At 41.8% G+C, this 18,088-nt stretch overlaps 1 protein-coding gene across 6 annotated transcripts in view; it reads right to left on the reverse strand.

The window, feature by feature from the left end:
* Positions 1–5,179: 5,179 nt before the first annotated feature.
* The window catches only part of LZTS3 (leucine zipper tumor suppressor family member 3), a 375,047-nt gene continuing 362,138 nt past the window's right edge, over positions 5,180–18,088 (reverse strand). For all 6 annotated transcript variants that reach the window (XM_029593804.1, XM_029593779.1, XM_029593789.1 and 3 more), the window contains one exon: positions 5,180–8,456. In XM_029593804.1, coding sequence (XP_029449664.1) covers positions 7,752–8,456 — 705 coding nt within the window. In that variant the 3' untranslated portion in view covers positions 5,180–7,751. The remainder of the gene's footprint in view (positions 8,457–18,088) is intronic.

Consider the following 18,088-nt stretch of genomic DNA (forward strand, 5'->3'; position numbering starts at 1 on the left):
AAGTAGAAATAAAAAGATGGAATAGCTTGATTAGATAAGTGTCCACCCCCCTTATACTACTGTAGAAATTCAAATACTTAAGACTCTGGTGTGGTCAATTGGAAAACCAATGATGGCGAAACTGAATGATGGAATATAAAACTCGATAAATAAATAAAAGAACACGTCAAGTGAATAGGCCCCACCTTTGTTCTGATTCATGTGATGACAGGATGATGTAACATACCTAAGGGCCAGATAACTTCCGCATGTGGTGGCAGGCAGGTGTTGGGGCTTCTAGATGTTAGAGTCCCTGTTGACCACTTAGGGGTTTATATTAAGTATCTCCCTCTTTGATCAGGTACTTTAAATAAATGGGGGAATCCGACCTGGACAAGGTTTCTTCTGGAGATTGGGAGCAGAGATAATTAGAAAACCAGAAATTGTCTCCTCAGCTTACTGAAAGAAAAATTATGCTAAATGATAATAAATTAACATTACAAGTACTTAATTCTTAAAATACAAACATCACAGCTTGACAAAGTTAACAGATTTTATTCTTTTTGTTCCACTTAGGTATTTAACTTTTAACTAAGCTACTTTTCTAATTAAATTATAGCTCTGTAATATAAAGTGATATAATTCTGATCAGAATAGACTATTTTAGAAGGAATGATATATTGAATTGGTGAGCTCACAGTCTTACACATTCGGCACTTTAACTGCAGATCCAGAAGATGAGATCTTGGTTCAGGTGAAGTCCTGTCCGTGTCTTCATCTCCGGACTCTGGGAGGTCGATGCTGCACCTTTCTCCATAATCTTTAATTAAATAAACGGGGGCCTGACTGCTCTCATCCGAAAAGATCTTCCACAGCCTAGATGTTCATTTTCCTTGTGCCTGTGTACCCCCCTATGAAACTGGAAATTCTAGCTAAAAATAAAGATAAGGTATTTCCCTGTCTTTTATTTTATAGAGTGGTAACTTTCCCCCCCCCCCCCCCCCCCCCCTATATAGTGGAGCAGAAGTTCTCTTTCACAACGCACGTTTCTGCGTGTCCATCTTTGTATTTTACTCCTAATGGATTCATGCAGAACTGCCACAATTTTGTTTGATGGTTCTCCTAACAATGGCCAATCTCCTCAGAACAGGAGCTATTTGAATCAGAGATTTAACACCCCCCCCCCCCCCCCCAGCTCTGATCCGCTTCAACTCTCAGGGGCCAACTGCCTTTCCCAGTGTTTTTAAATTTTTTTTTAAATTCAGATTACTTGGATTCACAAATCACTTTCCTCTTGAGCCCAAGCCAAATTCTGACAGCTTCTCTGGTGTTTTAATTTCTGTCAGAGGTGACTAATAGCACTTTCACTCTTTGATCTTTATTATTTTGAACAGAACATACATGGATTACAACCTGTGCTTGGGGAAGTGGCTGGCCTTGCAGCTTCAGGTTCGTTTCCCCCCATCCAAAACTATGCCCAAATCTTTGGTTCCCCTTCTCTTATGGTCCCTATCCGTAGACAGAACTGAAGTGTTCTCACGCCACCTCATGGATAAACCTCAAATTGCACTTGACTTATGGAGCCATTCTCGTGCCAGGGAGAAAGGGTGAGAGAGGTATGAGCGGGGGAACAGCTAGGGAGAAAAACAAACGGAGGGCTGAGAGATGTAAGAAACAGAATCAGCAAGAGGAAGACTGAGGGCTGAGAGATAAGAGAGAAAAAAGCCTGAAATGGGGAGCTGGAGGGTTGGGAAGTAGGCAGAAAGGGTCAAGGAAAAGGAGACAGCAAGCATGAGATGGTGAAAGGGAGGACTGAGAGTCAGCAAAGGACAGACAGAGAACAAAGAGGCGTCAACAGAGGAAGAGAAAGGGACATGGCGGAGTGGGAAATAGAGAGATGAAGCATGAGAAATGGGAAGGAAAGAGGTAAAACAAAGCAGGATATTTAGAGAAGGAAGATGGGGAGAAATAAGATTAAAGAAAGATCTGAGAGACAGGTGAGAGAGAGAGAAGAATGAAGAAAGGAGTCAAGCATAGGAGGAAAGAGAAAATGGAAAGAATCAGGAAACAGAAGACAAACAAGATGAAAGCAGAGATGAGACCAAGGGGGAAAAGACTGTTATAATCAAGATGGAGGGAAAAAACCAAATGTGAGTATTTTTGCTATAAATTTTGAATTTTTGCAAAGCAGGTGGTACATGAGAGATCTCAAATGCTTGAGAGAGGTACAGGAAGTCATAAACAGTTGGGAACCACTGCATTAGTCCCTCTTGTTTACTCCCATTTCTCATTCTCTCTCTCTGAGATTGTTGTAGTAACACATCTTCAAACACTGACAAACATAGTTGCTTTTCTTTTTACTTCCACTCCCCATTTCTTTCAAGAGACTTTAGTCTTTCTTTTTCTATTCTTAAATGCATAATTTGTCAAATTGTGGCTTCAAAACCAGGAAGTAACTTGTACTTTATGTTTGATAAATGAATATGCTGGCAACTAGGGTAAGGCTCTTTGATGATGGACCCTAGGCCAACACTTACAGCTACCTTGGTAGTTCACTCCTTTTAATCCCCCATGTAAAAAAACAACACACGCACACTTCTCTTCAAAGGTTTAATATGAGCATTCCTCTGTGCATGGGAGAGAAATTGCAATTCTCCAGAAGAAGAATATTTCTGTAAGCCAAGAGGTATTGTACAACAAACAAGACTACGTCTTTCCTGGAGACTCTGGGGACTACTTTTTCATGGTTTCTATCTCCAGAAGCAGGAGCTGACATATCAATCTCCTGCATAATTGGGGACAACTTTGGAAGTAAGTAAATGTTGCTCTGAATGTGACGATGTTTTTCAGACAGAAGAGAACATTTCATGCTAAACAGTGAACTGATTTAGATGTTAATGAGGGTGATGCAAGTGAGCCTGAGCAGGCAAATAACATGAGGATCTGTGCTCCCAGGAGACCTGCACTTTTCTGTTGTTTTCTCCCACCCCTCTACCTTCTCAGTACAAATGAACTGATATCCTGGAACAGAGGTCCTCACACTGGCCAAAGCTGGTCTGGAAGTGATGCGTCCTCCATGACTGAACCCTGGACTACCCTCTGGTATCAGCATGGGAGTTTCTCCTGGCAGGTAGAGCATCTTTTGCCTCTCACCTTCCTGTTTTGCTCAAACCAAGTTGATCTGGATGGACAGAAGGTGCAAATCCTGCCATCTTGATACCGCTGGGACACCTGCTCAGCTCACATCTGCATGGCTTTGCTTTTGTAATCAATCTATGACTGTAAGCTTCCAGAGCTTAGAACTCACAATGACAAAGACCCAAGACATTTACATTTTTTTAAATGAAGAACAGTGGGATCCAGAAAAAGTTGTTGAGCGCCATCTGTAGACCATGTGGGTGTATGTTTTTGAATTTGTTGCACTGACCTTATTCTGTGTTTGTCGCATTTATACCTTTCAACAAAGTTACTTTCCCGGCAGTATGCTGAAAGACTGCAGTCACTATTTCCATCTGTGCCCCGAGGTATTACTAATGTACAGCACTGTACAAAACCAACATATTTATAATACAAGGTTTTTAAGCATATGCTAATAAATATCATAGGACTGAGTATGCGCACTTCTCTGGTTCCCATTGAAATCTGCCCTCAATATTCCAGCAGTTCATGGCAGAGATTTTGTGCTGTGTTTTTTGCCTTGCACACATTTTTCTCCTTCAGAAAATGAAAGCCAGGGATGCCAATTATTGTACCTTAAACATTTATTGCAATTGTAGACTGTGTCAGAATCCTTTCATGGTATGAACTATTATCTTTATATCAATAATTTGCAGACACCGGCTCTGCTTTATCAGAAAAAAAAAAAAGATGTGAATGTAGTGAAAATATTTCAGCTCAGCAGACAGAAGTGTTTAGTATAATATGTACAGTACATGACTGATTCTGTACTCAGGCTAGAATTAAGGATGTTTTGAGGACCATGGAGCAGATATCAGGAGGATAGGGTTACAGCAGATATTTGGGGTCAAGCATACAGAAGATACAGTCTCTTAATGACAGGGAGCACAACACATATTTTGGGTTAAGGATACAGCACACAGTGTATTGAGGTGGAAATGACACAGGCACAACAGATTATAGCACTGAAAGGCCATGAGTACAGCAGATATAGTACTGACATGTCATGGGTACAAGACACAGTGTTGAAATGCTGTGGCTGCAGCAAATACCGGGGCTCAGTTTTTCTTTCACCAAAAGGTTAAATATGTAACTCATTAACTCAATAAATCTTAGTACTTGCCACTCTGCCTTTTGCTAGTATGAACAATACTATCGCAGCTAGTAGTGATGGAAGGAGCCACATCAAATAAACAGGAACACTAATTTGAAAAGTTCAGCACCTCCCTTCAAAACGACCCTAGAACTACACAAACTGTTCTCAATGTTGCTCGGAGGCTCTATCAACCTTGTGTTCTTGCCGGTTGCTGAAATTGTCTGAAGTTTTATCTGGGGCTGGCTGAAGTCTTAGAGCTCTTGTTTTCAAAAGGGACCAGCGCAAGCAGTCAGCTGAAATGGGCCCCTTTCTCAGCCATCTGCACACTTGTTTTCTGCTAAGTTCATAATTTTATCAGCATATATTCCAGTCTGAATATAGAAATTATGCAGCACTTAGCTAAAAGTAAGCATGGAAATGACTAAGTTGTGTATACATCTCCTGCCACAGTGTGATGATTAGGATGCAGAGCCCGACTTGTTAATGAGTTTTGTATATAAACCTACTCTGTCTTAGTCCAATCTTTTGTACCCTAAATGAACAGCTAACATGGTACTAAGTGCATAATGAAATAGGTCTAAACCGACCCCCACCCCCGCACCCCATCACATTGACCAGGCCAGAGGATAAATACCAAAGACAGCAGCAGAATATTTTCCCCCGGGGTGTTTTAAATGTAAGATTCCCGCTTCCAGTGCTTTCTCCATTAGTAAAATGCACAGTCCAGGAAAGAAAAGAGAGATTTCCAGTCAGCATCCAGGGCTTTTTCTTGCCCATCCTGAATTAAAATGCACAAACAGTGAATGCCCTCAGGTCCTTGGCAGGACTATCAAGGGACAAGATGAGCACACATTAAGGAGAGAGCCAACTGAGTACAGAAAACAGGGAAAATATGTCTGCTGTTACTGTAAAAGCAGGTCACTGACATACAAGCCACAGAATTTGTTTTTAATAATATATAAAGGACTAGACCATTATTTACATCCAAGTACACTTGTCTCGGTATATAACTTAGCAGCATATAGTATATGATACAGTTTCTATGTAAACTAGTAAGCACTTCACATACATAAAACTGCCAGTGATTTTCCCTACAGTTCTATGCTAGCGACATTTGTCAGTTCTGAATGAAGCTGAGCATCAGATTCCATCCCTATATCATTCGGACAATTGGGGGGAAAGGAACAGAAAGCAAAATGGTTTTAATGTGTATATTTAGATGCACAGATACTTTTGCCATAGAGTAAGGTGAAACAAACTCTGACTTTCCAAATAGTTCCAAGAAACATGCATGGCTCTTGGCTGGTATATGACGAAATAGAATTACGTTTTATTTCTTTTTTTATACATTTTTGAAGCACTGAAAACAACAAAAAAAATAGTAAAACAAAACTGTAACAAACCTGACAATCTGAAGGCTTGATTTAAGGAGGAGGCAAAGGTTTCACTGTGCTATTTGTACAAAGTGCACACACGGTTTTGTTTTGTTTTTTTTGTCTCAAGTTGTTGCCTCCTACCAAATTTATGCCTTGAACACGGGCTTGCCCTGTGTTTGAATCGAATACCAAAATGACTTGTCTTTCTTTCAGCAGCTTTTGGTTGTGTAGAAGTGGGAACTGGGGTACTTTGTTTGCATAAACCTTAAAAAAAAAAAGTCACATTCATCACACATATAAAATACGATGTGCACTCAAGATACTTGCAAAGCCAAGTTGCCTTTTTTCTTTGTGGCAGGTCCTTAAATCTGGGCCTGGAGTCATATAATTTTCCTATAGAAGCTAGTATTTTTCTTAGTTGTGTGTGCACACACATTGTCAGCGGAATTGTACAGCCACATGATCACACACGTCCATTAACATGCCCCACATTCACTGCAAAATCCTTCTTGCTAATATGTTTAAACTATTTGTTTTGATTTATACCTGCAGAGAAAGAATACAAACATACAAAAAAAAAAAAAGTATATGAAGGAAATGTGCAATTTAATCAAATGTACTGCTGGTTATGCCATCTTCCTGGTGAAGCTTGTTGTGATTCTAACCCTCCCCAGTTCAATATATACAAGATTACAGTACCTGGAGTAGTCAGGTAATCAACTGAGTGCTGCTATCCTCACACTTATTTGTGATAGTGCCTTGTGTAGTGGGGCAACATTGGAAACTTCTAGTGCATTCTAGATGGCAGAGGGTGACGAGGCTTTTTTTTCAAATTTAACCTACAAGTAGTTATAAACAATTTGCAGTTGTGTAGGCACTACAAATTAATATGTACCGTCTAGTAGTAACTATTCACTCTCACCATAGGGGCTAGCATTGCACTGATTCACATTCCTGGCATTTTCAGTGTTCACAAGATGGCGCCACTTTAAGTTCAGATTCCCCTGTGGTCAAAAGTTATGGATCACATCAATCCATACAGCAAGTCAAACTCACTCACACACTGTAAGTGCTGTTCCTGCTGTGTATTTTTAGAACAGGTTTAAATGGGTTTACATCAGGGCTTCCCGCACCTGTCCTGGTAATCTCACAGCCTGCTGGGTTTTAGGTTATGCACAGACAAGGTTCATGAGCTAAACTTCCCTGCAGTGAAGACCCAGTGTATGCAAATTGTTCTCATGCCTGTTCATTATGGATACCCTACACATCTGACTGGCTGTGGGGTGGGGACCGGCGAGACTGGTTTGAGAAGCCCTGGCCTACATAGTTATGGGTAACAGGCAGTCTGATGTCATCTGAAAAATACAGAAATCCAGCATAAATGAGAATAACAGTCTGAAATGTTCCCACTGTGCAGTGGCACTCTCTGAAAGGTATTCTCAGCAGATGTTCTGCAAACGGCAGATTTGGAATCGTCTGAGGAACAAGGAAGCGCTAAACTTAAAAGTACAGAATAAATATTTGTGGATTCTTGTTTTTTTCAGTTGCAATTTACATTGCTTATTTTACTCTTTCATGTCACCTATCTCTCCCCAGCATTAAAGCATGCTAGATTTTCCACTTATTTGTTTAGTAAACATACACACAAATAGGTGCTTGCAGCATTGTGTCACGTGTGCGACTCAGAATCTATCCATTTGGACAGCTATCATATAGATGCCAAACTAGATTCTGAGTCAGTGGTCACCTTGAAAAACAGCTCCACTAGCCAATGTGGCTAAAATGCCTTGAGATCCCAAAGCCACTTTGAACTGTCTTTCTACTTCAGATTTTTAAAAAAGCATCGTAACAGTCGCATCAGATTCAAAGAGCAGCTGAAGGGCCATAGTCATCTTAACTTTAAAACGCCACAGATGTCCCATCATCTGTAGTATGACTGACATAATCCCACCATTAGTTTGACCTACAGAGCTCAGAAGAGCATTGTGAGGGGCTGTGGTGCAAACACATTCATATCTGTCACAAAATAGCATATTATCCTTAGGAAGATCACTGGCTGAAGTAGGTAGGACATGCACTACAACAAGTTACTTTCTACTGGGTTGGTCCTTTTCTGTAAAAATTTAAATCTCCGTGGATTCTATCCGCTCTAGCCTTGAGGGAGTCCATGGTTTCTTGTCCTCTGCTGGTGGAGTCGTTGCCTTGGTGTTCATCTCGTTCACCTTGTGCTCCAGGTGCTGGTTCTTCTGGTACATCTCCACGTAGCTCAGCTGCAGCTGCTTCTGGTATTTGATAACTTTCTCCTTCTCTTCCTGCCACGTGCGCCGTTCGTCCTCAAAGTCCACAACCTGCTGGTCTCGCTGCTGGCGCTCCAGCTTCAGCTCTGCCTGCAGCCTCTCCACCTCTTTCTTTAAGGTGTTGACGCTGTCCTCGCTTTGGCGTTTCATCTTAGCCTCGTCGCTTTCACAGGCTAAGGTGTCCCTCAGTTTCTCGTTCAGCTCCGTGCTGTAGGGGCTGTGACCCAGGCTGGTCAGCGCTTGCTTCAGCCCAGATATTTCAAGCTCACACTGGCTCAGTTTATCCTTCTGGTGCTGCACCTCGTTGACTTTTCTCTGCAGTTCATTCTCACAGATCTCCAGGCTGACGCTTTTGGAGCTGTAGGAGTCCTTCAGCGAGAGGATTTGTTCCTCTTTTTCCCTCAGGAAGACCTTTGCCTCTTTGAGCTGGGTTCTCAGTCCAACAATCTCGTTTAGTTTCTGGGTAACGTCTGCTTGAGAGTCCTTGAGCTGCTGCTTGAGCAAGGATATCTCCCCAGCCTTCTGACAGACCTGAAATAACAAACAGGAAGGATCAAGAAGAGTCCTGCTGGGTAGATGTACAGTATGCATTTCATTTTAAAGAATATTTTTTATTGACAGATCCATTGTCAAACATATACAACACATCTATCACAAATGTCTGCTTTTGTTAAGGTATTTTACTGTATTGTTACTGATATTTTATTGTATATTTTATTGCAGTTATATAAGAAAGGTGATATATACATGTTAAATTTAAATTAAATAGCTACAGTTTTGAACTCCAGTTCCATAAAAACCAAAACAACAAACACTCAATATCGTTTCAACGAGTCCCAGCAGTCCCATTCATTCCATCCTGTTACGGTACCCATTTTATTTGTAATGGTGTGTTGTCAAAATAGGTTCCTGCAAAGCATGACAATGACCCCCCTCACCCTGCATATTAAGGTGTATCAGATCCAAAATGCTTTGTATGCTAGTCTGGTTTTCCTCTTTGCAATACATAGAAATGGTTAGATCAGGAGTGAGCAAACTGGTAGGGGTTAGGGGTGGGGGTGATTGAAGAGTCCTGAAGTGGGGGGGGGGGGGGGAGGCACACTGGTTGCCCAATCAGGGAAGAAAAATGCCTTGCTGTCGAGTCTCAGTGCCAGGGAGGCACTGCAAGCTCAGGAGGAGGGAGCTGCTACGGCTTAGCCATGAATCTCTTTCAACGGGCCGGGGGAGGGGAGCTGCTTTTGTTGTGGCGGGCATGGGTGCGGAGAACTGCGGCAGAAATGGACATTGGAGGAGCCACTGATGTGTTCCAGAACCAGGAAGAGTTGCCACCCCTCAGGCCAGGAGGAGTCCCTGCTCCCACCAGGTCCCTACCCAGGGAGAGGGATCACAAGCCCTCGCTTGCCCGGTGGGGGTGGGGGAGGGGAGTGGTGAGAGAGGGGAGAAGAATGGGCAAAGGTCAGAAAGAATGAGCAGGAAGGGAGATACAGGCATACATTTTTTTTTAATTTTATAAGCAAATCAAAGCATGAGAAAATATAAAAGCCAAACTAAGAAAAATATAGAAATAGAGAGAAAAATATGGCAAATTAGTGAAAACAGCAAAATGGAAAAAAAAAATGTTGGCCAGGGTGGGATGAAGCTTTCTCAGTTCCTAAAACGTTATGGCGGGCACCTAAGTTTTAAAAACGTTTCTCCAGCCAGTACCACTGCGGTGTGTGGCCTCTGTGTCTCTGAGTTTGTCTGTCTGTGTGTGTGGTCTATGCCTCAGTCTGTGTTTTCTGTCTGGATGTGGGGTGCCTGGGTCTCTGCATGTCTGTGGGCTCTCTTTTATCTGTTGAAGTCTGTCTGGGGGGGGGTGGGGGTGTCTAGGTATGAGGTATCTGTTTCTTTCTGACTCTGTGTCTGGGTGCCAGGTGTCCACTTCTCTGTGCCTGTAAGTGAATGTGTGGGCTTACTCCTTCCAGCAACATGAAAAGAAACAAAATGGTTGCTTTAAGCCTCTGGCTGGTGGTGCGAGTGCCAGGTGAAGAGACCCTTAAGTCTCCACTAGATGGCCCTAGCCTAAGCCCAGGAAGACCGGAGCGGGGTGTAACAATGCTGAACTGCAGCACCTCCTCGGAGGCTTGCTGGAACGATGAGCTCCTGTTGGAGAAAGGAAAAGGGGGGGGGGGGGGGGGATAGGGGGCAAACATAGAGAGCGGTGTGGCATTTCGGTTAGCAATTGCATGGGTCAGAGCTGGGGGTTTTTTTTTTTTCCTGTCTCCAGTTCTAGGCCTCACACTGAGAGACACTTGGAGAAAGAGAGAGGCTTTTCTCTCTCCAGTGCACAACCTGCCTGGAAGGGTTTGCTCAAGTTTTTGGAGTAAGTGAATAGTTTTTTTTGTGATGTGATTTTGGACTTTTTTTTTTTTTTTTTGCCCTTTCGTGGCTTCCTGGTCCTGGCTTGAGGACAGAAAGGGGCCTTGCCTTGGGAGTAACAAGGGCAGAGAAGACCCTCCGTGCCCATCTCACAACCTGTTGGAGGGACAGCGGTGAGACCCATCCACAAGAGCTGGTTTGCTGGAGTTTGGAAAAGATATATATTTTTTTCCTTTTCCTAAGTTGGGAGGGCATTTTGTTGCCACACTTCCTGCCCAGTGGTTAGAGAAAGAAAGGACCTGACTTTTCCTGGCCAGAGGACCTTTCGCCTGGAGAGATCCAGCCCATACAGTTTCGAAAGGAGATCAGGAGTAAAAAATGTGGTACCATCTGGGGACAAGGCCTGGTTTTGAAGAGCTAGAGCTTACCTGGATCTCAGGCACTGTTTTGGAGGAGAGATCCCCCACCCAGGACCCAGTGCTGAGGGACACACTTTCACAGACAGTGGAGAAGTTTAAAGAAATACACCAGTCTGGGAGACATGGATATAACTGGGAACAGCTTTATTGGTGCAAATTGACTACATTGAACTAATCAGAGTAAAGTTTTCATTTGGATCGCCCAACTAGAGCGTCCTGCCTGTTCCATTCAGTACACCTACACTTAAAGTAGCATCGAGTCACACGATGAATAGATTTCCGGTGAAGGAGGTTTCCTTATGCTTTGGGCTCTGGAGGTTTAGCCTCTCTCTACCCCGGCCCCTCCTCCAATTGAGAGAATCTATGCCCCGGGGTAAAATGACTGGTGAGTGTGCATTGGGACTGTCACCCCTGCACATTTCAGACAACATCCTGAAATAGGGGCTAACATATAAACACAAAAATCAGGTAATATCTAGGTTATACAAAGTGCTCAACAAACACAAAAAAAAAATTTCAAAGGAATGAACAAAAAGAGCACTAATGTCAATGATGAAACATCAATGAAAAATTGAATTTTTTTTCTGAAAGAAAGTAAAATAAATGAGCACTTATATATTGCTAAATATAACACAAAAAATCAACTTAGCATACATCCCTATTTTCAAACACACTTATTTAGCATGAATAAATCAATTCCTGCCTATACAAATCTGATTCAGTAAGTACCAGCTCAGTGCTCTAAAGGATGGTAAATGCTTACATATCAGAAGAATATCAATTTGCTACAAATGCTATCTATTATTTGACATGTTCATTTTAACTTAAATATGCAATGCATTATAACATAATTTCTAACATTGTACAACTATTTGCAGTTAGCATAAAAGCATACAAAATATTGTCAATTTTTGAAAACCTGTCTATGGAAGACACCACTTGAAAAAATGTGTATTGTATCACCATTTGTGAAGAAATGTTATTAGTTTATAAACCAGATTCAAAACGTCCACCATCTGTTGGAGACGGAGAATACTGGTTTTAGGCCCACCTGTCTCTACTAAGGAAAAGGAAATTATCAGGTAAGTAGTAATTTTCTCCTTCGAGCCTGGTAGATATGGTAGGTTATAAATAAATTTGAATTTATCAAACTTCTTTCTAGCCATTGCTAGGATCCAAAGGAAAAGGTAATATTTTACCTTTAGTCTTTGAGTTTCTCTCTGTTCTCCCTTCTTGACCCCATTTACTCGTCTGGGATGAGAGGACAATTTGTTGTTCAGTAACGTATAACTGTATTGGTTTATTCTTGCTGATTTCTGGTGGGAAGCTAATGTGGTAATTGCATATTTTGCACAACCAGAAAATATGAAAATATTTTTGAAGTCTTTTTCTAAGCAGATGTTATATCTCAGGTCAGAGCGAAGTGAGCTATGGGTATTGTCTGAAAATGTAAATAGTTCCTGTTGAAAGCTAGTCACATATTTATTTGGTCCAGTAAAATGTTATCATCTGCAACTTGTTTGCGGATCTTTATTTCATTGTATCTCTGTGGACTACCATGGCACCCACATGACTTTATTCCAGAAAGTTTAATAAACTTGTACATTACAAAAGGAAAAAAAAATTAAGTTCAATAGTTTCTCCAGTAGATGGAGCCATAACACCTCATTGATTTAGGCTTAGGTTTTGCTATCCCACGCTGACTAAAGCGGTTCAGTAAAACAAAAACAACAAAAAACATTTTTAAAATTGTGTTCAGCTATGTTAAATTTTCCTATTTATAAGGGCAATAATCAAAAGCTTTAATGTGAATAAATGCGTGTTTACCTGTGTAAAAACATGTTTTGAAAATTTCTCCTTCTCCCATCCATATGCAGAGAAAAGTATGCACACTGTGAACTTTCCTTGCATAAAAATAAAAGGGCGCAGTTAGGTTGGGGAGTGAAAGTACTCATGGAGATTTCATTCTGAAACTTTGTGCACACTTTCATGCATGTACTTTGCATGCGCATCCCAGCAGGTGCAAAGTAGGCAGGTACAAATGTAACCATGTTGTGTTTACCAGCTGCATTTTGCAAGGGAAACTCCCCAAGGAGTACCTCTGTGAAAATAGGCTTGCAGAATCAAAATTGCCCTCTGCAGGTATGTATGATCCCTAAGTAATTTTATGCACTTGTAGATGAAGAACATATTTATAAAAATATTGCATTAGATTCTCCTTCCCCTTTGCCCAACTTTCTGACCCCATAGAGGACTGGCCAATAATGCACCACCTTCTGCTCGTTGATCATAAGAACATAAGAAAATGCCATACTAGGTCAGTCCAAGGGTCCATCAAGCCCAGCATCCTGTTTCCAACAGTGGCCAATCCAGGCCAAAAGAACCTGGCAAGTACCCAAAAACTAAGTCTATTCCATGTTACCATTGCTAATGGCAGTGGCTATTCTCTAAGTGAACTTAATAGCAGGTAATAGACTTCTCCTCCAAGAACTTATCCAATCCTTTTTTAAACACAGCTATACTAACTGCACTGACCACATCCTCTGGCAACAAATTCCAGAGTTTAATTGTGCGTTGAGTAAAAAAGAACTTTCTCCGATTAGTTTTAAATGTGCCCCATGCTAACTTCATGGAGTGCCCCCTAGTCTTTCTACTATTCGAAAGAGTAAATAACCGATTCACATCTACCCATTCTAGACCTCTCATGATTTTAAACACCTCTATCATATCCCCTCTCAGTCGTCTCTTTTCCAAGCTGAAAAGTCCTAACCAATTTAGGCTTTCCTCATAGGGGAGTTGTTCCATTCCCCTTATCATTTTGGTAGCCCTTCTCTGTACCTTCTCCATCGCAATTATATCTTTTTTTGAGATGCGGCGACCAGAATTGTACACAGTATTCAAGGTGCGGTCTCACCATGGAGCGATACAGAGGCATTATGACATTTTCCATTCTATTAACCATTCCCTTTCTAATAATTCCCAACATTCTGTTTGCTTTTTTGACAGCTGCAGCACACTGAACCGACGATTTCAATGTGTTAACCACTATGACACCTAGATCTCTTTCTTGGGTTGTAGCACCTAATATGGAACCCAACATTGTGTAATTATAGCATGGGTTATTTTTCCCTATATGCATCACCTTGCACTTTATCCACATTCAATTTCATCTGCCATTTGGATGCCCAATTTTCCAGTCTCACAAGGTCTTCCTGCAATTTATCACAATCTGCTTGTGATTTAACTACTCTGAACAATTTTGTGTCATCTGCAAATTTGATTATCTCACTCGTCGTATTTCTTTCCAGATCATTTATAAATATATTGAAAAGTAAGGGTCCCAATACAGATCCCTGAGGCACTCCACTGTCCACTCCCTTCCACTGAGAAAATTGTCCATTTAATCTCTGTTTCCTGTCTTTTAGCCAGTTTGCAATCCATGAAAGGACATCGCCACCTATCCCATGACTTTTTACTTTTCCTACAAGCCTCTCATTAGGAACTTTGTCAAACGCCTTCTGAAAATCCAAGTATACTATATCTACTGGTTCACCTTTATCCACATGTTTATTAACTCCTTCAAAAAATTGAAGCAGATTTGTGAGGCAAGACTTGCCCTGGGTAAAGCCATGCTGACTTTGTTCCATTAAACCATGTCTTTCTATATGTTCTATGATTTTGATGTTTGGAACACTTTCCACTATTTTTCCTGGCACTGGCATCAGGGTGCACTTAAAAACAGAAAACCATATGAAATAATTTAAAAAATAATTTCTCCTCAAGGCAGTGCAATTTCATACTGTGCACCTACAGATTCCAAATTAATTTCAGCGTGAGAATAAAAATCTGATATCTTGTGCCAATACCTCAACTTTGGTTTCCCAGTCCTTCATGTGCCGTTTGTGGGTCTACAAGGGTGACCCCAATTATTTATTTATTTCAGTTCATTTGAGATTCTGGAACAGAGCCGAATGCATATAATCAAATAATACAGGAAGCAATCAAGTAGTACAATGAAGGGATGGGGAGTTTGAAAATTTATGACAAGCAGGAGTGGTCTCTGTTAAAGATTCTGGATGGAAGAGTAAACATTTAAGTAAAGGAGACTTTGAGAAGAGCCCCAGTTACAACCCATTGGCACTAACAAGGTATAGTGAAAGGGGAAATCTCATTTACTACCAACTGGGAGTACAGGGTAGTAGTGAGAGAAGAAGTCATGTATAAAAAAAAGTAAGAAAAGACTGAATTAACAGACAAGACGTATTTCTTGCGGAAAGCATGGTAGCAGGTCTCCATATGTAGCACTTGTGAAATTTTATTCTGAGATGGTCTGACTGAACAATAAGGTAATAAGCCTCCATGTGTAGCTCTTGTGGAATTTTAATCTACAGCTTGAGTGCAAAGAGCTGAATGCACAAAGCCTCCTCTTGCAGCACAGCATTGCAGATGCCAGAGTAAGGGGGAAGGGCTTATTGGGAGGATCAGAAAGCCTTTGTGGGAGTCTGTTAGGATCAATGGGGCTTGAACTGGCGACTCTAGAAGGCAGAAGCTGGGAAGCTGCAGAAGAGCAAAGGGAAACAAAGAGGCAGAGAAAAGCTTAGGGAAAATGTAACCTCTGGTTGGTAAGAAAAAGAAGCCACTACAGTTTTCTAAAGTAGCAGCTGATAAGGAAAAAAAAGGTTAACGTTCATAAACTACAAGAGATGACAGAAAAAAGGAAGACCGGCGACAATATCTGGGAAAAATAAGAGAACCTGGAAAACTAGTCGAGAGAACAAAGATGCAAATGGAAAAAAAAAAAATAGCAAATACAGTAAAAATGGCAGACAAAACTTAACAAAAAAATGTTAGGGATGGGAGGAAGTGAAAAAGTGGCATTGTGAGACTTAGAGGTGGAGGAAAGGAATGTGTAGAAGCTGATGAGAAAAGGGCAGAATTGCTTAACAAATATTTCTGTTTGATGTTCACTGAGAAAGGGCCAGGAGTAGGACCACAAAAAGTTGACAAAAATAAGACTAGAAGTGAGGTAAACCTCAAACAATTTTCAGAAGATTGTTTGTGAGGAACTAGCTAAACTACAAGTAGATAAAGTGATGGGGCCAGATATAATACATCCGAGAGTATTATAGGAACTTAGAAAAGTTCTGGCAGCTCCTCTAGCTGACTTTTTCAATGCTTTAATAGAGAGTTGAGAGTAGTCCTAGAGGACTGAAGACAGAAGGACATGCATCTTATTTACAAAAGTCAAAGTAAGAAAAAGACTGGGAAGTACAGGCTGATTAGTCTGACATCTGTGGTGAGTAAATTAATGGAGCTGCTGCTAAAAGAGAGGATAGTGCAGTCAGCCGCAGCACACTGAACCGACGATTTCAATGTGTTATCCACTATGACACCTAGATCTCTTTCTTGGGTTGTAGCACCTAATATGGAACCCAACATTGTGTAATTATAGCATGGGTTATTTTTCCCTATATGCATCACCTTGCACTTTATCCACATTCAATTTCATCTGCCATTTGGATGCCCAATTTTCCAGTCTCACAAGGTCTTCCTGCAATTTATCACAATCTGCTTGTGATTTAACTACTCTGAACAATTTTGTGTCATCTGCAAATTTGATTATCTCACTCGCTGGCTCCCAACTATTTTCCTCCGGGCCGAATCCCTCCCAAGAAATGAGATATTCCCATCGCCTGCCGCGTTTTCTTACATCAAGGATGTCTTCTACTTGATATGTGATATCTTCTTCAGCAGAGAGAGGCTGAGGCTCCAGAGTCTTCCTGGTGAACTTGGACAGGATGAGAGGCTTCAGAAGGGAGATATGAAAAGCTTTATGTATTTGAAGTACCGGTGGTAGCTTCAAGCTGTACATAACTGGACCCAGGTGCCGGAGTACTGAAAAAAGGGTCCTATGTACTTTGGCACAAACCGGACTGATGGCAGTTTAAGGCGGATGAACAGGGTACTCAGCCATACCTTATCGCCAGGCTGTAACTGCGGTGCGGCTCTGTGATGGGCATCATAGAACTTTTTGGCTTGTTGTCCAGCCTTCTGAAGGAGTTCTTTTGTGTGTTCCCACAACTGGTGTAATTCTTGCGCTGATGCCTGGGCAGCAGGAGAAGCTACTGATAGTGGCATAGGTAGTGGAGGTAAAGGCTGATGTTCGTAGACTAGTTGGAATGGAGATGACCCAGTTGAGGCAGACTGGTGTGAGTTCAGAGCGAATTCAGCTCAAGGGAGCAATTCTGACCAGTCGCTTTGTCTGGAGTTGACGTAGGCACGAAGGAATTGTTTTAACGTGCGGTTTGTTCTCTCTGTCCGTTGGTTTGTGGGTGATATGCTGACATCAGATCCAATGAGATATCAAATTTCTTGCACAAAGATCTCCAGAACTTGGCTGTAAACTGAACTTCTCTGACCAAGAGGATATATGTTTCCGCATGCCATGTAGACAGAAGATGTGCCGGATAAACAACTATGCTAGTTCTGGAGCAGATGGTAAGCCATGCAATACCACAAAATGTGCCATTTTAGAAAAATGATCAATGGTGACCCAGATAGTATTATTACTGTTAGATGGGGCAAGTCGACAAAGTCCGTTGCAATGTGTGTTCATGGTTCACTAGGAGCGGGCAGTGGTTGGAGACATCCCCAGGGACGGCCAGCTGGAGGTTTCTGTCTTGCGCAGGTAGGACATGACTCAACGTAAACTCGTACGTCTTCCTTCATAGAAGGCCACCAATAGTATCTCTGTAAGGTGATGAGAGTTCTGGGCTGTCCAGGGTGACCTGCAAGCAGAGAGTCATGGGCCCATCTGAGGATCTTCTTCCTGAGATTGAGAGGTACCACTGTCTTCCCGACGGGAACCGTGTGGGTACTTGCAAGCTGTACTTTTGTAGGATCAATGATGTGTCGCGGTGTGTCCGGTACGTCCTCTGGGACAAAGGAACAGGAGAGTGCATCTGCCCTGGTATTCTTGTCCACAGGACGATACTTCAGTAAGAAAGCAAATCAATTAAAAAATAAGGACCAGCGCGATTGTCTATGGTTCAAGCATTGCGCATGACGGAGGTATTCAAGATTTTTATGGTCTGTGTAGACCGTTATCTGGTGTTGTGCACCTTCGAGCCATGGGCACCTTTCTTCAAATGCTAATTTTATGGCGAGTAGCTCCTTGTCTCCTATCCCATAATTCCGCTTGGTGGGGGAGAACCGACGAGAAAAGAAGGAGCAGGGATGTAATGTGTGGGTATCACTGTGTTGACTAAGGTCAGCACCAACTCCAACATCCGAAGCATCTACCTCGACAATAAATGATTGTCGGGGATTGGAAAGCCGGAGGAATGCTTCTTTAAGTTTCTCGAAGGTGTCAATGGCTTCAGCAGA

Source organism: Rhinatrema bivittatum, chromosome 1, assembly GCF_901001135.1.
Source record: "Rhinatrema bivittatum chromosome 1, aRhiBiv1.1, whole genome shotgun sequence".
NCBI classification, from domain to species: Eukaryota; Metazoa; Chordata; class Amphibia; order Gymnophiona; family Rhinatrematidae; genus Rhinatrema; species Rhinatrema bivittatum.